General features: G+C 48.4%; 3 protein-coding genes across 8 annotated transcripts in view; 2 read left to right on the forward strand and 1 right to left on the reverse strand.

The window, feature by feature from the left end:
• The window catches only part of LOC708768 (NBPF member 20), an 853,661-nt gene that overhangs the window by 317,228 nt on the left and 513,407 nt on the right, over nt 1–23,026 (forward strand).
• On the reverse strand, nt 5,870–21,771 carry POLR3GL (RNA polymerase III subunit GL). 6 transcript variants are annotated; one of them, XM_077947974.1, is made up of 11 exons: nt 21,570–21,679; nt 20,702–20,913; nt 20,503–20,587; nt 19,775–19,869; nt 17,516–17,679; nt 9,999–10,128; nt 7,597–7,665; nt 7,199–7,255; nt 6,888–6,961; nt 6,643–6,756; nt 5,870–6,357 (listed from the first exon to the last, which is right to left on the reverse strand). In XM_077947974.1, exons 4-11 carry the CDS (start codon nt 19,842–19,844, stop codon nt 6,271–6,273), a joined length of 765 nt encoding a protein of 254 aa, XP_077804100.1. In that variant the 5' UTR covers nt 19,845–19,869; nt 20,503–20,587; nt 20,702–20,913; nt 21,570–21,679; the 3' UTR covers nt 5,870–6,270.
• Nucleotides 19,644–22,841, forward strand: ANKRD34A (ankyrin repeat domain 34A). Its single transcript, XM_028847309.2, has 2 exons — nt 19,644–19,848; nt 20,390–22,841. Exon 2 carries the CDS (start codon nt 20,516–20,518, stop codon nt 22,004–22,006), a length of 1,491 nt encoding a protein of 496 aa, XP_028703142.1. The 5' UTR covers nt 19,644–19,848; nt 20,390–20,515; the 3' UTR covers nt 22,007–22,841.

The following is a 23,026-nucleotide window of genomic DNA, read 5'->3' on the forward strand; positions in this document are numbered from 1 at the left end:
GCTTGAACTCGGGAGGCGGAGGTTGCAGTTAGCTGAGATCGTGCCATTGTACTCCAGCCTGGGCAACAAGAGTGAAACTCCGTCTCGAAAAAAATAATAAATAAACCAACCTGTATTTCCTTTCCTAAACATTTTTGATCAGTTGTAAACATTTAAAAATCAGATTTCACTAACATCTACCATTCTGGTGTCTCTTAAAAAGCAATCATATGGCCAGGCGCGGTGGCTCAAGCCTGTAATCCCAGCACTTTGGGAGGCCGAGACGGGTGAATCACGAGGTCAGGAGATCGAGACCATCCTGGCTAACATGGTGAAACCCCGTCTCTACTAAAAAATACAAAAAACTAGCCAGGCGAGGTGGCGGGCGCCTGTAGTCCCAGCTACTCGGGAGGCTGAGGCAGGAGAATGGCGTAAACCCGGGAGGCAGAGCTTGCAGTGAGCTGAGATCTGGCCACTGCACTCCAGCCTGGACGACAGAGCCAGAGTCCGTCTCAAAAAAAAAAAAAAAGCAATCATATTTGGTAACACTGAGTCACTTTCTTTCATGGCATTAATCGGCTGGAGCTGAAGGGGCTAGGCAGGCTCTGGTTTGCCAGTTCTCACCACTCTCTATTGCATTACACTCGCATGCTTCGATCTTTTATATCTGCCTGACTCCTGTTTAGTGTTTAGGTTTCTCTTAACTTGTTACCTCTGCTCTAAGTAGAGCTTCTCAAATATTTCCTCTGCAGGACCCCTAAGATACAAGAGAGTGAACCATTTTCCCCCAGGACTCCCAAAGCAGTCTAAAGGAGCCTGTCATGAGCCAGAAATGTCTTTGAAGTACCTATTTTATCTTTAAAAAATGCAAATTTTGATTTACACTGCATAATATATTTGTGTTGGTTTTAGCATAAAAATGATTTATCTTCCCCCACCAAATCTTAAAAGTAAAATTAACACTCTGGAAGATGTGCCATGTGTATTCTGTGGCTCCAAATAGTCCTCACCATATCACCCCAGGAATAATCCAATTTAAACAGCACCGTATAAAGGCATGAGGTAAAGAGAGACACGGAGAAAGAGTCAAAGAGAGGAAAATAATTTGAAAGACAACAAGAATGAGTCTGAGTAATAAGCTCTCTGTCTGGTCCTCAGCCAACCCTCCAGGCCTGGCCCAGTTCAGCCACTGAGAAGTGTATAAACATCCCTGATCTCTCTGGACAGGTGTTAGTGTGGCGGCTCAGGGTAGAAAGCAAGACCCAAAAACAGGAGCCAAGCCAAGTAAGGGAGAGGTGAGGGATCCAGAGCAGCCAAGTATGGTCAGATGAGAAAGAGTGTCTAGGTGCCAGGAAAGAGGCTTGGAAAGGAAATGGAAGACTTAGAAAAGGGCTGATCAGCATTTGCCCTTTCTCCCACTGAGCCCATTTTGTGTCACTTCCTCTTATCACTCTGCCTAAGAAAAATGAAGTACAAGCATTAAATTGTCCTCCTTTGAAGAGGGAATTTCTTCTCCAAAATGGCTGTATCTCTGAATACACCAGAGCCTAAGGAGGATGAGTACCAGGGCTTCTTTCCCTGTCCAAATGGTACTCTACCTATTCTCTCCAAGACAGGAAATACCCCAAATCCGCATCCCTAACTTAGGTGAGTTTCTTCTACCTCCCCCTTTTGGTAAGACAAAAATAGGTCTAACCCCCTCCCTCCTAACCTAATATTATCAACACTGCCCTGAGTGTACCAAAGAATATCAGAGACAGGATTTGGATATTTTCCCCCTTTCTCTACTGTAAACCAAGATCAATGAGGAATCACAAGGATGAGAACTATTCAGGAAAGGGCTGGGAGCACAGTCCAAAGCTGAGGATCCTGGGAGGAGGAGAAGTTTGAGACTGGAGAATAATCTCAGACTCTGAGGTCATGGGGACCTAGCCCCTTCCTGCATTTGTTGGGATCAGGCCTGAGGAATCTCTGGACTCCTTCCCCAACATCTTGGATTCCCAAGGTGAGAGCACCTAGCCATTAAGATCCTGCAGTTAAGTTGGATCAGTGTCTTCCCACTGACTCCCCCATTAAGGTTATGAGGGGGACCTCCCTTCTTCCCTAGATACAAAGAGGCAAATTAAAGTCTGTTAGGGATGAGCCAAAGGCCTTTCTGAGGTGATAGCAGGAAACTAGAACTTATTTCCAGTTTTGTGGTCCCAAATGACCTTGAGGAAACGGGAGCCCCAGAAGGGGAAAGGTCAGTGGAGAAGAGGTCACTACTGGTTTGGCCAGATTAGTTAGTGGAGCTATTTTCATTGAGCTCGTTTCTCTTACCCATCCTCTGGCTGGACATGACATATGAGGGGAGATGAAGAGGACCTGCCCACCAGCCCCTTCTTCAGTCAGAAATCTACTGGTGGCCTGTTTGATTTGAGTCCTGGCTTGCCGATTGTGACCTTGAACTCTGCTGTAAGTGGTGTCCTTTTCTTGCTTGTTGATGGAATTGCTGATCTTCTTGCTACCCGAGCTGAAGCAGGTTCTTGGAAACGACTGGCCAGATGCCTGAGGTATCTTTAGTCTGCCTAGGCTGAAAATAAAGTGGGGAAATCCAGCGAATGGAATATGTTCAGCCAAAGCTAGGCACATCCTGCCTTTGTTCTCAGGCCCATTTGAATTCTTACAGATGGATCAGCATAAGCCCTACTCTGGAAGAGCTAGAAGGGCTCCCATTGGACACATCTAGTCCAAATTTATATTTCACACATGAGGAATACTGAGGCTTGGAGACATACATGACTTTCTGAAGGGCACAAAGCTATGGAGTGGTGAAACTAGGACCATAAAATAGTGTGAAACCCTGTCTCTTAAAAAAAATGAATTGAGGAAAAGAGCTGTCTTTTCCTTACCAAATTATAGGTGCCCAATTACCTTATTCATCTGACCCTCCAATTTTCTTTGGTCTCCACTCCCAATCTAAACTACATGTTGCTTTCAGGTCTGCCATTTAGCCTCCGCCTCCCTCAAACCACTTGAGTCACTGAGTCTGTTTGCAGACCCCTCTTAAACTGCCCACCTGAGATGGGAGGAAATCATGAGGCTAGGGATGGAACATAGCATAGAGAAAAATAGGATTCTTTCCTTTTTTTTTTTCTTTGTAGGGGCAGACTTAGGGAAGACTAAGTTGCCCCAAGCTGGTCTTGAGCTCCTCGCCTCAAGCAACCTCCCACCTCAGCCTCCCAAAGTGGTGGGATTACAGGTGGGAGCCACCATGCCCAGGACAGGATTCTTGACAGAGAACCTACCCTGCCTGGGGCCAATGCAGCCCAGACGGTGGACATGGCAGCAATCTGTTCAACATAAGCCCTATCGGGCGAGTAGTACTGGGCTGAGCAGCTCTGTGTAGGTCCTCTGTAAATGTTTGCAAGCAGGGGCCAGGCATGGTGGCTCATGCCTGTAATCCCAGCACTTTGGGAGGCCAAGGCAGGTGGATCACAAGGTCAGGAGTTCGAGACCAGCCTGACCAACATGGTGAAACTCCGTCTTTACTAAAAATACAAAAATTAGCCGGGCATGGTGGCATGCGCCTGTAATCCCAGCTACTCAGGAGGCTGGGGCAGCAGAATCACTTGAATCCAGGAGGTGGAGGTTGCAGTGAGCTGAGACTGTGCCGCTGCACTCCAGCCTGGGCAACAGAGTGAGACTCCATTTCAAAAAACAAAACAAAACAAAACAAAAAAAACGTTTGCAAGCATGGCCTCAACTCCTAACCTCTCAGGGGTTCCTCCAAAATGAATAGGAGCCATGACCCTGTTTACTAGGCCTTGGGCTTCAGGCCTGCCTGATAGTACCTATGGAAAGTAGGGGAAAGGTCAGTGGAAACAAGTCTAGCTCATTCTTGGAACCACTTCAGAATCTGGGAAAGCTGCTGGGTTCTGTGTCCCTGGCTTTGTCCAGCAAGGTCACCTGCAGACAGGGCAGAGTCCAAGAATAGTCTGATCTTTCTGACACTTTGAAGTAATACAACTGATCTCAAGTGGTCACTCCAACCTTTGTCCTCATTTCCCCAGTTTCATGGGAAAAGGATGTGTGAGTATAGGATGTGTGCTGCTTTTCCAGAATCTTCTTTGTTCCTACTCTTTTAAGTTCCCAGGTTGACATTTGGTGGGCTTTATGGGGTGGCTGTGCTCCCAACATAGACACATAATTGACCAGGTTAGGACTTGGTGTGTGTATGTAGGGAACAATGCAAAAGGAAAATTTTCAATAGCTTTTACTTTTGTCTTTGCTGATCTCTCCCTAGTTATAATCACAGGCTGAAGTACAGCTATGGGAAATCCCAGTTACAGGTCCCCTATCTCCTTCCTGCCACTCAACACAACACCTCATGAGGACTAAAAAAGAAACACGTCAATCATCATAATTGCTCAATGACTCTGGAACGTTCTGCTTCTATTCCTGTTTCCTTCGCTGCTTCTACTTTTCTTTTCTTCGAGACGGGTTCTTGCTTTGTTGCCCAGGCTGCAGCACAGTGGTGCAATCATATAGCTCACCACAGCCTCAAACTACAGGGCTCAAGGGATCCTCCTGCCTCAGCCTCCCTAGTAGCTGGGACTACTAGGGAGTGCCACCACGCTCAGCTATTTGAAAGTTTTTAAATATTTTTGTTGTAGAGACAGGGACTCGCTTTGTTGCCTAGACTGGTCTCAAACTCCTGGCTTCAAGCAATCCTCCTGCCTCAGTCTTCCAAACTTCTGGGATTACAAGTTTGAGCCATGGCGCCTGCCACTGCTTCTATGTAAACACTAACTAACACACCCAAACTAGGCTTTTAAGGTGCTTTCTCTCAATGGAGTCACACTCTTTCTTCATTCTTTACAATGGGGTCAAACATATTCAACCTTAGATTGCCAGTCTCCATCACTTGATGCTGTAGGGAATTCAGTCGGCCTGCTTGAATGCAGTTGGGGAATGTTTTGAAGGTTCTTCTATATCCCATCTTACGGCTTTCAAATGCTCAGTAGGGTTGCTATGATAGCATGCCTCCTTATTCAGTTCCTATTCTGGACACGCAGCTTGCCCGTGACTGTTGCATGTCAAGTGGCTGGAACCAATCAGCTCATCTAAGGCTTCCTCAGAAGCCAATCAGAGCCTCGGAAAGTGACCTCACCCAAGGGAGAGCTCTGTGGGCGAGAAAGCATCTCTCAGATCTGTGAGTGTCCCTAAGTCACTCCCTTCCTCCCCACCCTCTTTACTTCCTGTAAAATAACACCGCCTACCTCCCTTCCCCCAAAGAAAGGGAGTGAGAAAGGCTAACTAAATTCCACAAAGGGAAGAACCAAAAGAGAAACTGCAACTCAGTCACACACTGGTTTCTGTAACTGGAGAATAGGATATTTAGGGGGGCTCACTCTGCACAGATATACCTTTCAAAGTGGCATCTCCAGGGTCTGGAAGAGGAGGGAGTATGGTGGATAAGTCAGCTCCTCCTCCCTCCTCATACCTGGTTTTCTTGACTTTTCCCACAAAAATTGCTGTAACCATTTTTTGTAAATAAGGACAAGACCAAGGTCAAGTGTGGGAAAGACAGGGTCTGTGTCCTTGTGAACATGTGTGAACAGACACAATCATGTCCTTGTGGCCTGATGACCAGAGGCTCAGAAGTCAGCTGGTCTGCAGGGGGCACAGACTGTTCTTCTCTACAACTTACTCTGCATTGCCCTACAGATGAGGCCTTGAATATTCCTTGGCGGGGCTAGATTGTGAATATGTATCCCACCATGGGGGTAGAAGGGAAGGGACAAAGGACAAGCGGGCTGTAACCCTCCAGTGTATCACAGCACCCTGCTTAGTTAATAATTTCCTTCATTCCTCCAGCCCTCTATCACCAGGCCTCACCCACAACAGAGACAGATAAAAACACTTTATTTAAAAGTATAAAACCAGGCTTACTCCTTCAAACTGCTCCCATCCTTAATTATCTCCACAAAGAGCTATACAAATTGGGCAGGGGTACGTGTACAGTTATCTCAGCTCTAACAACCCCAGTTCTTCTTTCAATTCTCCTTTCTCCCTTCATACAATTGAGATATTTGTCCTTTGCACTTTCCCCAAGATAGCAGAGGTGATACAAACGTGGAAGGAGGGGAAGCGTAGAAAATAAACTGTCATCATCCTCCATTCCCATCTCCAGGGACCAGAGAGGTTATGTGAACTCTGACCAAATGATTTGCTTGTCCAAAAAAACAAATAACAGGGACAGTTACTCTCTGTAGCCTCAAGAAAGACACAAGGGTCCAGAGACGTTCTTCAGTATATAGCCTCGTCCATATTGTCATCACTGTCACCCCCAAAGTCCTCTCCATTGTCAAAATATGACATGATGTAATCAGTTTCCTGAAATGGAAAAAAAAAAAGTAAAAGTCAATTTGGCATTCACCTTCCTTCCTGTGTACCAGACCCCTCTCCTCCCAGTCACACCATTCCAGGCCTGAGACAGCTCTTCCAGCTGTAGTTTGGAGAAGTGGGCAGAGGGAGTAGAGGGAAGCCCCTACCCTGGGGGGCACTATCTCTGTTGGCATGCCAACCCTCTGAGGAAAGCATCCCTAGTATAAAGAGTTGAGATCCCCAGAGTTTCTGGGGTAAAGGGAGGGGGACTAAGGTGGAAGGAGTCCCCTTCACCTCTTCATGTTCTTCTTCATCATACTCTTCTTCTTCCTCCTCTTCCTTCTCTTCTTCTTCTTCCTTCTCCTCATCCTCCTCTGAAGTTACTTCTTCTTCCTTCTTCTCCAGGGTCTCATGTGGGGATGAATAGGAATAGAAATTCAGGTTCAGTTCACAGAAGGGAAAAATTGAGGCACACATGGGTCAAGAGAGAGGGAATGGATCCAGGGCTCAGAAGGTCTCTATGCACACTTCCTCCTCACCTCTAGTTTCTGTATTGTTTCCTCCTTATCTTCTGTGGTCTTAGGGGGCCTCTTGGGGAGCAGAATTGTAATCCCTGGTGGGGGGATCAAAAGGTGAACCATCAGAGAGCAAATTTTGCCAGCTTTATAGCCCATCCTCATGCAAAGAACATGTCACTCTGCTGCCCTCATGTGGCCACTATGACATCTAGCAACAACACTTGGTAGATTGGGTATAGGAACTGGGATGGAAAGTGAGACCAGCAGCAGCCTTGGCCCTCAGGCTGATGAAGGAAACCTCTCTTCTCCCTCCTTTTTCCAGATACACTTACGTTCCTTCTGTAGCTTCCGCACTCGGATCTTTAGCTCCCGGGGTAGACGCCGCCAATCTGGGAATAGTGGGAATGTAAATGTCAATAGGACCCTGCCTGGGCTCTCCAGTGAATAATGACTGGTTTTAAAGGGGGATTGAGGGTTTTAAAGGAGAGGAAGGAAGGGGCTGGGTCAAAGTTGTTCAGAACAAAACTGTGGCTTAGATATCTCCTGAGTAGTGGGAACTATTTAATAGCTTTTCCAGGTAAAATCTGAGAGTGTTTTGGAACATAACTAAGGCTCTAGCTTGCAGATGCTGGATCAGGGAATGGGGTGGGGACATGGGCGTGGCGGAAATGGCTTGAAGCATCTCATGCATTTGAAAGAAAGGCAGTCAATGAACGAGCCCATCACCTACCAGGGTTCCAATCGATGGCATTGTCAATCGGACCTGACATCTGGTATTTGTCTGAATAACGCTCCACATCTGAGGGGTGGAAGAGTCAAAGTTTTATCCCTTGAGACCCAGAACAGGACTGTTCCTGAGAGTCCAGCCCTCTCAATACTCAGGAATTATCTGTTTCCTTACCCCAAACTCAGAGCCCAGGGGGTCAGCTTCAGTGAGGACCTTATCTCTTTTTTTTTTTCTTTTTTTTTTTTTTTGAGACAGAGTCCTGCTCTGTCGCTCAGGCTGGAGTGCAGTGGTGCAATCTCAGCTTACTGCAACCTCCACCTCCCAGGTTCAAGTGATTCTCCTGCTTCAGCCTCCTGAGTAGCTGGGACTACAGGCGCACATCACCACGCCCAGCTAATTTTTGTATTTTTAGTAGAGACAGGGTTTCACCATGTTGGCCAGGATGGTCTCAATCTCCTGACCTCGTGATCCACCCAACTCGCCCTCCCAAAGTGCTGGGATTACAGGCGTGAGCCACGGCGCCCGGCCCCTTATCACTCTTCTAACCTGTTTCTTTTCCACCTAAAATTATGATTTTTTTTTTTTTTTTTTCAGATGGAGTCTCACACTGTCGCCCAGGGTTGGAGTGCGGTGGCGCAATCTCGGTCCACTTCAACCTCCACTTCCCAGATTCAAGCAATTCTCCTTGCCTCAGCTTCCCAAGTAGCTGGGATTACAGGCACCTGCCACCAGGCCTGGCTAATTTTTTGTATTTTTTTTTTTTGTACAGACAGGATTTCACTATGTTGGCCAAGATGGTCTCGAACTCCTGACCTCGTGAGCTGCCCACCTCAGCCTCCCAAAGTGCTGGGATTATAGGTGTGAGCCACCACACCTGGCCAGTGTTTTTTTGTTTTGTTTTGTTTTTGTTTTTGTTTTTTTTTGAGGCAGAGCCTTGTTGTGTCATCCAGGCTAGAGTACAGTGGCGAGATCTCAGCTCACTGCAACCTCCACCTCCCAGGTTCAAGCAATTCTCGTGCCTCAGCCTCCTGAGTAGCTGAGACCACAGGCTCACACCACTGTGCCTGGCTAATTTTTATATTTTTAGTAGAGACAGGGTTTCTCCATACTGGTTAGGCTGGCCTCAAACTCCTGGCCTCAAGTGATCCACCCATGTCAGCCTTCCAAAGTGCTGGCCATTACAGGCGTGAGCCACCGCACCCGGCCATGATGACTTTTTTTTTTTTTTTCTGTCCCTTAGTTCAAAGGCATGGCTGTATTAAGAAATAGTGTGATGCAGTGGAAAGTATGCTAGGGAATAAGAAACCAGGATTTCGGCCGGGCGCGGTGGCTCAAGCCTGTAATCCCAGCACTTTGGGAGGCCGAGGCTGGTGGATCACGAGGTCAGGAGATCGAGACTATCCTGGCTAACACGGTGAAACCCCGTCTCTACTAAAAATACAAAAAAATTAGCCGGGCGTGGTAGCGGGCGCCTGTAGTCCCAGCTACTTGGGAGGCTGAGTCGGGAGAATGGCGTGAACCCAGGGGGCGGAGCTTGCAGTGAGCCGAGATCGCGCCACTGCACTCCAGCCTGGGAGACACAGCGAGACTCCGTCTCAAAAAAAAAAAAAAAAAAGAAAAAAAAGAAACCAGGATTTCAGTATTCTGTTTTTTTGTTTGTTTGTTTGTTTTTTGTTTTTTGAGACGGAGTCTCGCTCTGTCGCCCAGGCTGGAGTGCAGTGGCGCGATCTCGGCTCACTGCAAGCTCCGCCTCCTGGGTTTACGCCATTCTCCTGCCTCAGCCTCCTGAGTAGCTGGGACTACAGGCGCCCGCCACCGCGCCCGGCTAATTTTTTGTATTTTTAGTAGAGACGGGGTTTCACCGTGGTCTCGATCTCCTGACCTTGTGATCCGCCCGCCTCGGCCTCCCAAAGTGCTGGGATTACAGGCGTGAGCCACCGCGCCCGGCCGATTTCAGTATTCTGTTGTTGGTTGGTGCTTTTAATATCCAGATTGTTAAAATTTTTGCTGGGCACGGTGGCTCATGCCTGTAATCCCAGCACTTTGGGAGGCCAAGGCGGAAGAATCTCTTGAGCCCAGAAGTTCAAGACCAGCCTGGGCAACATAAGAACACCCCATCTCTATTTTACAAAAAAATAAAAAATATATAAATTTTTAGAAAATACATCCCCCCACCTACACACAAGAAATGGGATTTTAATATTTAACCTCCCGCTGTCCCAAAACTATCATGAGACTCAAAACAAACCATGAATACTATAATGCATTTCAGATGCAGGAGTAACTATTATGATCTCCCCAGTTAGACAGTATGCTTCCTGTGCCTCTCCAGCCCCCAGTGGTGCTGAGCACAGGGCACTCCCCACGGAAGGCACTCAGAATATGATGCTAGCATTCCAACTGACCTCTCTTGGGGACAGCTGGCCGGATGAAGTAGGGGAGCTGCCTCATGGCTCCTCGTAGCTCCTGCTTCAGTGCCAGGACATATTCCCCTTCCTCTCCTGAAGGCAAAGGTACTGGGCGGAACTCCAAAGGCTAAAGAGGCAGGGGCAGTGGTCTGTTCAGGGAGAAAATGCTAGTACAAATTTAGGAAGACCCCTCCTCCCAATTTAATCTAATATTCCCCTGAGCAGAGGGCTGAAAGAGAATGGGGAGAGTAACATATCATTTTGAAAGCTGGGGAGAAATAAAGGTGGACACTTCTTTGACTGCAAAACATCCCTTGTGCATTGGGAGTATAGAGACAGAGAGGGCCAGTGAGGATGGTTTTATGATGGTCCAGGAGGAATTCAGAATCATGTACAGTCAGCCAGGGGCACATGAGAGTCTGGGAAGGAAGTGGAGAGACTCACAGGGAAGAGTGGAGAAGGCTGCAGGGTGGGTGGGGGCAAAGTATCCCCTTTCCCAATGCCCACGGCCTCCATGTTGAAGGTCAACTGGCCCCGGCCACGACCCCGGCCCCCACCCCGGCTGGCCATGGTGGAGGGGGCCTGGGTGTTCAGAGATCCAGTGAAAAAACCTGATAAAGACAAAAACAAAGAGAAAAAGAAATGTAGTAGAATGGACAGGAAGCCAAGGAGGTACAAGACATTCAATCTTTTATCGCTGGGACATAAAAAGTCAATGTCATTCAACAAATTTTGACTGAGAAGGCACAGTGTCAGAGAGAGAATTTCTGGAAACATAAACATGAATGAGACATGGTCCCCCAAACAGGTCAGATAATTACAATATAGTTTAGCACAAAGGAGAAAGTGCTTAGACCCTCGGACAAAACTCTACATCCCTAAGACAATTTGATGTTTATTCCTATCTGCATTTATTTATTTTTATTTTTAGAGATACTCTGTCACCCAGGCTTGAGTGCAATGGTGCAATCACAGCTCACTCTAGCCTCGAACCCCTGGGCTCAAGTGATCCTCCTGCCTCAGCCTCCCAAAGTGCTGGGATTACAGGCATGAGCCACTATGCCCAGTCACTAACTGCATTTATATGTATAACCTTTGAATTCTTTCTATCTCTGGCCTTCCAAACCTGACCAGGCCCCAATTCAATCCAAAGAAATGCATTCAGCGAAACATTTATTAATCATCTACCATGAAAAAGATAGTGTCAGACACTGTGGGAGCACAGGGATGAGTCATCAATTTCATTGTCAACCAGGGGAAAAGAGACATTACAATCAAATTTTATTTTATTTTATTTTATATTTTATTTTAGACAAGGTCTCTTTATGTCACCCAGGCTGGAGTGCAGTGGTGTGATCATGGCTCACTGTAGCCTCAACCTCCTGGGCTCAGGTGATCCTCCTGCCTTAGCCTCCCAAGTAGCTGGAGCTACAGGTGTGTGCCACCATACCTGGCTCTTTGTTTTGTTTTTTTGTTTGTTTATTTGTTTGTTTTTAAGAGATGGAATTTCATTATGTCAAGTGATCCAAATGTCTCGGCCTCCCAAATTGCTGGGATTACAGGCATGAGCCACCACGAGAGGCCAGATTGATCTTTTTAAACACCACTTGGAAGCACAGAATCTTAGAATTCGGAGGACCCTTAGAGGTCATCTAGTCTAAATCCCTCCCAGTGCAGGACTTCACTCTGTAAATTGTTTTGTTGTTGTTTGGTGTATGTGTGTCTTTTTTTTTTTTTTTTTTTTTTTGAGACAGAGTCTCACTCTGTTGCCCCGGCTGGAATGCAGTGGTGCAATCTTGGCTCGCTGTAACCTACACCTTCAAGGTTCAAGTGATCCTCCTGCCTCAGCCTCCTGAGTAGCTGGAACTACAGGCATGTGCCACCAAGCCTGGCTAATTTTTGTATTTTTTGTAGAAACGGGGTTTCGCCATGTCACCCAGGCTGGTCTCGAACTCCTGGACACAAGTGATCCACCTGCTTGGGCTTCCCAAAGTGCTGGGATTACAGGTGTGAGTCACCACCCCTGACCCTACTTTGTGAATTGTTATTCAGCTTTTGGTGACATTTCCTAAAGAGATGGTATCCATTCTCCCCCAAGACAGTATATTCCACTGTGATGAACACTGATGAATCCAAAGTTTCTCCTTCTACTGAATTTTCACTCTGTCTCTTATTGTCAATCCTGAGGAACCAGTCAGAGGCAGCTAGGATGGGGGAATAAAATCACCAGATGAAAAGAAAACTTAAGAGAAATGATATCCCAGCAGCAATGAGCACACTTAGCACCCAGATCTTGGTTTCTAATACAATTTTCCAATAAAAGGAACCAGGGCTCCCTGGACTACTAGCTGATTCTAGGACAGGGTAGGAAACACACAGGATGAGTCTAGAGCATCTTGAGGTGTCAAAAAGTAAGGAAGTGCTCAAAACAACAACCACACTCACATATTGATGGGGTTAGCTGGGTGCAGTGGCTCATTCCTATAATCCCAGCACTCTGAGAGCCTGGAGTGGGCAGATCACTTGAGCCCTAGGAGTTTGAGACCAGTCTGGACAACAGGGCAAAACCCCATCTTTACAAAAAATACAAAAATTAGCCAGGTATGGTGGCATGCACCTGTGGTCACAGCTACTGGGAAGGGTTGCTTGAGCCGGGCAGGTTGATGCTGCAGTGACTCGTAACTGTGCCACTGTACTCCAGCCTGGGTGGCAGAGTAGAGACTCTGTCTCAAACAAACAAAAAACAAACAAAAAGCAGAAAAAAGAAAAAAATAAACATATTGATGAAGTTATGTCAAAGGGAAATAAGAGCCAACTGAAAAAGCTCCCAATGGTCAAAGCTGAAACAATTTGAGGAACAAAGTAAGTAAAGCGTATTAGATTATAACCCCAAAGTATAAGATAAACGTCTGTGAGTCCATAGTGATATAAATAAATGACTGAACTTATTTAAATGGAGGAGAAAAGACAAATCTCTCATGTAGAATTCCAAATAAAATATGTAGACACACCATCCTAAAAGGGAGAAGGGCAGCATAACTCCCCACTTTTTTTTTTTTTTTTTTTGAGACGGAGTTTCGCTCTTATTGTCCAGGCTGGAGTACAATGGCGCGATCTCGGCTAACTGCAACCTCCTCCTCCCGAGTTCAAGCGATTCTCCTGCCTCAGCCTCCCAAGTAGCTGGGATTACAGGCATGTGCCACTACAACTGGCTAATTTTGTATTTTTAGTAGAGATGGGGTTTCTCCATGTTGGTCAGGCTGGTCTCGAACTCCCGACCTCAGGTGATCCACCCGCCTTGGCCTCCCAAAGTGCTAGGATTAAGGCGTGAGTCACTGCACCGGCTATAACTTCCCACTTCTTACATGTGGACTGTGTATAGGGAATATATATATATATATATATATATATACACGTTTTTTTTTGTTTTTGTGACAGAGTCTTGCTCTGTCACCCAGGCTGGAGTGCAGTGGCACAATCTCAGCTCACTGCAACCTCTGCCTCCCGGGTGCAAGTGATTCTCCTGCCTCAGCCTCCTGAGTAGCTGGGATTACAGGCGTATGCCACTATGTCCGGCTAATTTTTGTACTTTTAGTAGAGATAGGGTTTCACCATGTTGTCAGTCTGGTCTTGAACTCCTGATCTCGTGATCCGCCTGCCTCGGCCTCCCAAAGTGCTGGGATTACAGGCGTGAGCCACTGCGCCCAGCCCTCATTCAGTATAATTTAGGAAATCAAGAGGAATATCTTTACAGTGGAGAGACCAGAAAAACACTACTTCAACCAGATGACCAAGGTCAGCATCAATACTCATAAATCATGTTTTCGGTATGTGCCCTTAATATTATACAATACAATGGTACTTCACCTCTGTGATCCTCCTTCTAAAAACCCATAACCTCAGGCTAATACAGAGAAAAACATCAGACAAATTCAAGCAGAAAGGCATCCTACAATATAACCAACTCCTCAAAACTGTCAGTCATCAAAAACAGTAAAGTGTGAGAAACCCGTCACACTTAAGAGGAGCGTAAGGAGATGTGACAACTAAATATAATGTGGAATCCTAAATGGGATCCATGTACAGAAAAAGAGCAATAGCTAAAAACCAAAGAAATGTCAATCAAGTATGAACCTTAGTTAATAATGTATCAGTATTCATTCATTAATTGTAACAAATATACTAATCTACTTTATTTATTTATTTTTTTGGAAATGGAGTTTTGCTCTTGTTGCCCAGGCTGGAGTGCAATGGCGCGATCTTGGCTCACCGCAACCTCCGCCTCCCGGGTTCAAGTGATTCTCCTGCCTCAGCCTCCTGAGTAGCTGGGATTACAGGCATGCGCCACCACGCCCGGCTAATTTTATACTTTTTTTTAGTAGAGAGGGGGTTTCTCCACGTTGGTCAGGCTGGTCCCCACCTCCTGACCAGGTGATCCGTCCGCCTCGGCCTCCCAAAATGCTGGATTACAGGAGTGAGCCACTGCGCCCGGCCTTTTTTTTTTTTTTTTTTTTTTTTTGAGACAGAGTGTTGCTCTGTCGTGCAGGCTGGAGTGCAGTGGCGCAATCTCGGCTCACTGCAACCTCCACCTCCCGGGTTCAAGTGATTCTACTGCCTCAGCCTCCCGAGTAGCTGGGATTACAGGAGCCCGCCACCGGGCCCAGCTAATTTGTTTTTGTATTTTTAATAGAGATGGGGTTTCACTGTCTTGGCCAGGTTGGTCTCGAACTCCTGACCTCGTGATCCACCTGCCTCAGCCTCCCAAAGTGCTGGGATTACAGGCGGTAGCCACCATGGTCGGCCAATCTACAATGTTAATAGGGGAAACTGTGCACTGGGACAAATGGGAACTCTTGGCACTATCTGCTAAATTTTTCTGTAAGTCTGAAACTATTCTAAAATATATAATCTATTAATTAAAACAAAAACAAAAAAAAACCTCGAGGGTGGGTGTGGTGGTTCACACCTGTGTGCAATCCCAGCACTCTGGGAGGCTGAGATGGGATGACTACTTAAGTCCAGGAGTTTGAGTCCAACCTGGGCAACACAGTGAGACCCCATCTCTACAAAAAATAAAAAAATAGACTACGAAAAATAGTCTCAGGTACCTGGGAGACTGAGGTAGAAGGATCGCTTCAGCCCAGGAGATAGAGGATTCAGTGAGCCATGATCATGCCACTGCACTCACCCTGGGTGACAGAGAGAGACCCTGTCTCAAAACAAAAAGCTAAAACAAAAATCAAGTAGCAATTCAAAATTCACAAGAGATTAGTGAAAAAAATATTAAATATATGTAGAAGGTAATCTGTCAGAAATACATACACACATATGAATTAAAAAGCTGTTAAAGAAAGATATGTACCAAAAATTAACAATGGTTAATTTGAGGGATGAGGTTTTTTGGAAATTTTTTTAGTGCAGAGAGTTGTGTACCTTTTTTTTTTTTTTTTTTTGGGACAGAGTCTTGCTCTGTCACCCAGCCTGGAGTGCAGTGGTGTGATTTCGGCTCACCACAGCCTCCACCTTACGGGTTCAGGCAATTCTCCTGCCTCAGCCTCCCGAGTAGCTGGGATTACAGGCACCCACCATCACGCTTGGCTAATTTTTGTATTTTTAGTAGAGACGGGGTTTTGCCATGTTGACCAGGCTGGTCTCAAACTCCTGACCTCGTGATCCACCTGCCTCAGCCTCCCAAAGAGCTGGGATTACAGGTGTAAGCCATCACACCCGGCCTCTTTTTTTTTTTTTTTTTTTTTTGAGACAGGTTCTTGTTCTGTCGCTTAGGCTGAAGTGCAGTGGCAATCTTGGCTCACTGCAGTCTCGACTTCCCCAGCTGAAGCAACCCCCCACCTCAGCCTCCTGAGCAGCTGGAACTACAGGCCTGAGCCACAATGCTTGGCTATTTTTTTCTTTATTTTTGGTAGTTTTTGTAGAGACAGGGTTTTGTTGTTGCCTAGGCTGGTCTTGAACTCCTGGGCTAAAGTGATCTGCCCACCTCAGCCTCCCAAAGTGCTGGAATTACAGGCATGAGTCACCACGCCCAGCTAGAAATGGCTTGCTTTTAAGAATGCTACCAATTCCACTGTAAAAGGACAGATTTCCGTCTTTTTTTTTTTTGAAACGGAGTTTTGCTCTTGTTGCCCAGGCTGGAGTGCAATGGTGCGATCTCAGCTCACTGCAACCTCTGCCTCCTGGGTTCAAATGATTCTCCTGCCTCAGCCTCCCCAGTAGCTGGGATTACAGCCATTCGCCAACACGCCCAGCTAATTTTTGTATTTTTAGTACAGACGGAGTTTCTCCATGTTGGTCAGGCTGGTCTCCAACTCCCGACCTCAGGTGATCCGCCCGCCTCAGCCTCCCAAAGTGCTGGGATTACAGGCGTGAGCCACCGCTCCCAGCCAGATTTCCCCTGTTTACAGTGGAAGTGTGGAATGCATTTCCTTTAGCTATATAGTTCTTATTTAGAATATTTATTGGATATTGACTAAAGAACAGATATCAAAACATGGAATGACCTACAAGAGAGACAAGAGAGTTTCCTTACTAAAGATGTTTACATAGAAGCTGGGCAACAATTTACTAAATAGGGTTTGTAAGAAGGATGCATGGCTCTAGTAGAGGATTCCCTGTGATCAGCATGATTTAGCATTGTGTCTCACATATAGTAGGTGCTCAATAAATATTTGTTGAATGAATGAATAAATACATTATTTCTATGGGCCTTTCCAAACTTGAGACCTTGTGATCCATAAAGCCTCCCCTCACCATTCCAGTTCTCCCTGCTTTCTTCCTTCTCTAGATTGCAGAAACAATTATGAAACACTAATATTATGAACCACTAATTTAATGGCTCTTAATTACATACTGTATTGTCTTTTATTGTTCTCTAGTTATGTTAGTTTTTATTTTTATTTTTATTTTATGTTAGGAATTTAAATTCTGCCTCCCCAAAAAGAGTGCTAGTTGCCAAAAATCAATTCTATTTAACTAACGTTTATTGGGCACTATATATTAACTACTAGCACCTATCCTACAAAACCTTCTATTCTAAAAGGCATAGAGTCATTAAAGAGAGAGAGTGCACTAAGTGTCCCAATAAAGGTATACACAAAATGCTATCGTCAGACGGGGGAACAATTCATTTTGCAAGAAAGGCAGCCCAGGAAAACTACAGGTAGCATTTCAGCTAGTCTTCATAGATAACAGGAGTTTGTCAGGCTCTTGGGATAATATTAATAGATTGGGAGGAAGTTGATGCTATAGCAAAGAGAGGTACAAGAGGCTGTCTCGTTTTCTGCTTTAATGTCTCTCCCCGTGCGCGACAGAAAACTACCATTCTCTAGTATACAATCAATACAGAAATGGGGGCCCAGGGGAGAAAAGGTAGGGAGCCAGAAGGGGGCTGATCCAACAACCTGACGGAAAGCGTTATCTATTTCGCAGCCTGGCCGGGATGAACAAGTTCGGCAAGTGTGGGACCGAACCAGGTCAGAGCCACCAGGTCGGAGCCTTACCTGCTGTCCCTCCCCCACGCGGAGCCCACGCCGCGGCCAACTTGAAATGTACTGGGCTTCCTCAAGTCGGTGGCGTTCTAGGCCCGCCTCCCGGAGCTCCCTATTGGTGAGTTTTCTCGGCCAATGCAGGAGAAGCTGAGGAGGGAAGTCCGCCCTCTTGAAGCCTAGGAAGAGAAGGAGGGAGGGAGCGAGTAAGCCCGGAACCGAAGCTTGCGAAGCGGGTCGCAGAGGGAGATGGGGGTTGCAGAATCATCTAGGGTCACTTATTTCCGGTCTCACTCCAGATGGAAGGAGCCACTGGCCGGCAAGAGTTCACCAAGGGAACGTGACACTCGTATCTCATCGAGGGACCGTGTTGAGGGAGCCCCTACAGAAAGGCCAAAAGAGGAGAGGGCCTACGGAGAAATGAACCCCTGTGAAAGCCGCTCTTTAGGGATCAGTCTCTTTGTGACTCTAGCTTCACAGCTTGGTCTCTCCATTACTCCAGCCTTCCTTTCAATCATACACTGCCTCTCTCCAGCATCACCAATGGATACTTCTTTTCTAAAAATGTTTTTCTGTGGGTTGCTGCCGTGTCTGTGAGAAGGTGGGCAGAAGGTTTGAGAAAGGAAGGATCTGGGATCAGAGTACCAGAGTTGGGGAGACAGGGCAGAAGCCCAGCTTTTTCTGCATTTTCCACTACTTTCCACTTCCTGCGCGCTCCTTGGGAAGGCGAGCAGCGTGGAAGGAGGAGTCCTATTTTCGCAGAAAACAGAAACAAGGGAGAAAGGGTTCAGAATGGAGATGAAGTCTAGGAGTTAGTCAAGAAGAATATCCCAGATGTAAGAGAAAATGACCTGTAAACTGGGAGGCTGTAGGTGTAGCGGCAAGCGCCCAGTCTTTGCCATAGAACAGAAATATAGCTGTGAAACTTTGGAGAACTTGCTTAAACTTATGAAGTCTGTTTCCTCATCTGTAACAAGAAGATGATAGTTCCTATCTTACAGAGTTGTGAGGATTGAAAATAGTGTATGTAAAGCACATGGCACATAGTTGACACGTGTCCAAGAAATAACTAGTAAAAATGGGTAGCTTCCCTCAAATCTTTCTCTCCCATACCTGGGAACATTATTTTCAGTATCTTGCATCTGGGGGGCCTCCAGCCTCCGAATTAGCTCAGGACCCTGAGTGAACTTTTTAAAACCTTAGGATTTTTCTTCTTCTCCCACTTTCCTTGGTGCCTTCCAGCTGGACACAAACTCATTCCTAAAATATGTGGATGGAAGCTATGGTAACCATGGAGACAGGGCAGGTGGCAAGGAGAGGCAGAGACAGTGTGAGAGACCAATAGACAGATAGGAAGAGAGAAGCTATAAGGAGCATTTCAGACAGAGATCTTCAAGCAAGATGGAAAAAATAAGACGACTAAGCAAGACTGAGATTAAAGAGGTGCAATGTGACAGAGTGTATTACCAGGTTCGCTCTTCTTCCTGCCACTTTCCTATCTCCCTGCCCACAATAATACGGGGTGGAGGCACCTGGGAATGTCCCTTGCCCTGTCTAAAAGTGCCCCCATATCCACCTTCCTCATATTTGTCTAGGTCTATATAAGGGAGCTGAGGTCCGAGTTTCTCTGCGATGGGTGTTCCGTTTTTGAGAGATGGGGCGGGGGTGTATCTGTGTCTGACTCCAGGCTAGACCGTGTCTCCTTCACAATTAAACTACAGGAAGAAAGCCACATCTCTTGCCTCTCTTTGCACAGTATGGACACCGGCTGTGGATCCAAAAAGCCTGTCTACACCTTTCTTGCACAGTGTGCCATGTGCCGTGCGTGGTAGGTCAGGTCTGGCGCACAGGAGCGCATAAACACACCAAGTGCAGAGAATGGGGATCTGCTAAAGCTCAGCGAAGAATCTGGATGATGATGGTCCCTGTCTGGGTCGCGGAGGAGTCCCCTAAGGAACACTTAGGTTTGTTGGGGCTGAGGGGAGGTCGGCTAAGAAAAGGAAGTCAGGATTGGAGCCTCTAGGTTTTTGAGGGTTTATGTGTGCATGAGTGGGGGAGCAGTTTGGTGCCCGACGCCCCCACCCGCAGAGACTAGGCTATAAATAGCACAGCAGAGCTCCGCCCCCCCTCCCCCCCCCAGCTTCTCTCCTCCCGAGCCGGCGCTGTGCCCGGGGCGCTCCGGGAGGAGGGACGACGATCCGGCGCTGGGGCGCAGATACTGACACCAAGGGAATCCGGGTGCCCCCCCTCCACACCATGCGGGCCCCCAGGAACCTGGCTCCGCCACCTCGGCTGCCCCGTGGCCACGGCCCCAATCTTGGCCAGGAGGAGATTCTGCGGACATTCAGGTATCTATCTGGGCGCACAGCCTGGGAGGGGAAAGAGCAAGGAGTGATGGGGAACATCGCAGGGGCAAAAGAACCCCCCAGTTCTCCCTCCACCCGTTTTAGGTCTCAAATGCAGTCTGCTTCCCTCCCCCCACTCAATTTTTGGGGTTGTGGCAAGCTAAAAGAGGTTAGGAATGAGAATACATGTGTGGCTGTAGGGTGCATGTATGTGGGTGGGTGGCGTTCAGCATCCTAGAAAGGGGGATCCCAAGTGTGGATAAGAAAAGGGGGATAGAGGAAAGGTCTGATAAGCCATGGGGTGAGGGTGGGGGTGCGGACATCCCTGCGCGTGCACGAACGCATTTGCACGCGCGCTAGTCCTTCAGTGCGGGTGCACCCTTCCCACCTCCTCAGGCATGCGCTGCGGGGGAAGGGCCGGCTCAAAGGCATGAGTTAGAGGAAGGACTGTATGCCGTGAAGATCTCCCCCACCCCACGCTGGGTTCCTGCATCGGTGCCTCAGTTTCCCTGCGGAATCTATCAATAAGATGTCTCTCTTGCAGGGATCGGCTTCGTCACTGAGACCTCAGGCCTCTGCCAGCCACCCCCCACCCCCTACCCCCTACCCCTAGCCGTCCTCGGCAGGTCTCAGTCCCGGCTCCATCTGTGCCCTCACCCCAGCCGCAGCTATGTTGCACACCGAGGGCCACGCTCTTCTTCGGGCGGTGGGTCAGGGTAAGCTACGCTTGGCCCGTTTGCTTCTGGAGGGAGGCGCCTACGTGAATGAGGGTGATGCGCAGGGGGAGACTGCGCTAATGGCAGCCTGTCGGGCTCGCTACGACGACCCCCAGAACAAGGCACGCATGGTACGCTACCTCCTGGAGCAAGGCGCGGACCCCAACATCGCAGACCGCTTAGGGCGCACGGCGCTCATGCACGCTTGCGCCGGGGGTGGGGGCGCCGCGGTGGCCTCGCTGCTCCTTGCCCACGGCGCAGACCCCTCAGTCCGAGATCACGCGGGCGCCTCGGCTCTTGTCCACGCCCTGGACCGCGGGGACCGCGAGACCCTTGCCACACTGCTGGACGCCTGCAAGGCCAAGGGCACGGAGGTCATCATCATCACCACCGATACCTCGCCCTCGGGCACCAAGAAGACCCGGCAGTATCTCAATTCTCCACCATCCCCAGGGGTGGAGGACCCTGCTCCCGCTCCTCCTAGCCCGGGGATCTGCACGTCGCCTTCGGAAATCCAACTGCAGACCGCAGGAGGAGGAGGGCGTGGGATGTTATCCCCTCGCGCCCAGGAAGAAGAGGAGAAGCGGGACGTATTTGAATTTCCTCTTCCTAAGCCCCCCGATGACCCATCCCCTTCCGAGCCGCTCCCCAAACCACCACGCCACCCCCCCAAACCACTCAAAAGGCTCAACTCCGAGCCCTGGGGCCTAGTGGCCCCTCCTCAACCAGTCCCACCCACCGAAGGAAGACCGGGGATCGAGCGCTTGACTGCCGAATTCAATGGCCTGACCCTGACCGGTCGACCCCGTCTTTCCCGACGTCACAGCACCGAAGGCCCTGAGGACCCGCCCCCATGGGCGGAGAAAGTGACTAGCGGGGGTCCTCTCTCTCGCCGAAACACAGCACCAGAAGCTCAGGAGTCTGGTCCCCCTTCAGGGCTGAGGCAGAAACTGAGCCGCATGGAGCCAGTGGAGCTCGACACCCCCGGACACCTTTGCCCTGACTCGCCTGAGTCCAGCCGCCTGTCCCTGGAGCGCCGCCGATACAGCGCCTCCCCGTTGACCCTCCCTCCAGCCGGCTCCGCTCCCTCTCCGCGCCAGTCCCAGGAGAGTCTGCCAGGGGCAGTATCTCCGCTAAGCGGACGGAGGCGGAGTCCGGGGCTGCTGGAGCGGAGGGGCTCGGGGACGTTGCTCCTGGACCACATCTCGCAAACGCGGCCGGGTTTCCTGCCCCCTCTCAACGTCAGTCCCCACCCTCCCATCCCTGACATTCGCCCTCAACCCGGAGGTCGGGCGCCTTCGTTGCCTGCCCCTCCTTATGCCGGGGCGCCAGGCTCCCCCAGGACCAAGCGCAAATTGGTGAGACGCCACTCCATGCAGACTGAGCAGATCCGCCTGCTAGGGGGCTTCCAGAGTCTAGGTGGGCCTGGGGAGCCAGGGCGCTGAGAGAAGTGAGAGGAGCCAAGGAGGGTGGGGATTAGGACCTTAATGGGATAGGTGGGAGAACCAGCTCACACACACACCACGAACATAGGGATCTCTTGCATGTGCTCATGGGTGCACAGTGCACCCACACATGGTTAAACATGTGTCCATAAGCACAGTACTCTTATTAGCAAGAAAGAATAAGTACTCTATTTACTGGGTATATAGACACATGTATTCATGCCCTGGTCATTTCACGTGCATATGGGATTACTTGTGTACCTGCGGGCACAGCACATCAATAAACAGGGCTAGGGTCCCAAACTCTCTTGCATTTATTCAGAAGCAGAAGCAGTAGGGAACCCTTACTTATGGGCAGTCTCCCATGTCTTTGCCCTCCTGCAGAAGCAATCCCTTGCTTTCCATGTATGCCCTGCAACACAGCCTATCATGATTTTGCATACTCTACTCTCTCCATGAACATCACAGCCCATTCTCCAGGTCTTGCTTCTTTCTCCAGGCCTGGATCCTTATTCACACCCCGCTTCCAACCCCAACCACTTTTCAGGATATCTTTTTCACTCTTCTTGGGGGTTCCTGCAGCAACCCCCAGCCTATGTTCTGCTGCTGTCTTTCCTGCTCTCAACTTCACTTCTCAACTTCCTGCTTTTTGTTCCCACCCTGTTCCTCCAACAACTACAACTGATTGTCTCATTTTCCCAGGGGGTGGGTCATGGGCTCTAAACTGCTCTTCTGTCTGTCTGAGCTTATGAACACCCCCACGGGTAGAAGTGGGGAGAAACCCTAAATCACTCCTCTCTCCACTTGACATATCAAATAAATGTGTTCAGAAGTCTCTGTTTTGTCACTTCTGCCTGGAGGTGTGGGTATGGGGAATGAGGAATGGGGAGGGAGGGTAATACTAACTTATAGCTATAATTATCCAAGGGATACTTAGCTGTTCCAGCCACCTTCTTTCCAAGAAACCAACTTTTCTATAGAGAAAAGGCAAGTGTCCTGTGTCCTAAAGGTTTTAAGGCA

This window comes from Macaca mulatta, chromosome 1, assembly GCF_049350105.2.
Source record: "Macaca mulatta isolate MMU2019108-1 chromosome 1, T2T-MMU8v2.0, whole genome shotgun sequence".
Taxonomy (NCBI): Eukaryota; Metazoa; Chordata; class Mammalia; order Primates; family Cercopithecidae; genus Macaca; species Macaca mulatta.

Coding starts and splice junctions, on each gene's coding strand:
- ANKRD34A (XM_028847309.2), top strand. CDS start 20,516: ATGTTGCACACCGAGGGCCACGCTCTTCTTCGGGCGGTGGGTCAGGGT.
- POLR3GL (XM_077947930.1), bottom strand. CDS start 19,844: ATGTCCGCAGAATCTCCTCCTGGCCAAGATTGGGGCCGTGGCCACGGG. Junction 7,666..9,998: donor GCCAGCTGTCCCCAAGAGAG/GTCAGTTGGAAT, acceptor TCCACCCCTCAG/ATGTGGAGCGTTATTCAGAC. Junction 6,962..7,198: donor GCGGAAGCTACAGAAGGAAC/GTAAGTGTATCT, acceptor TCCCCCCACCAG/GGATTACAATTCTGCTCCCC.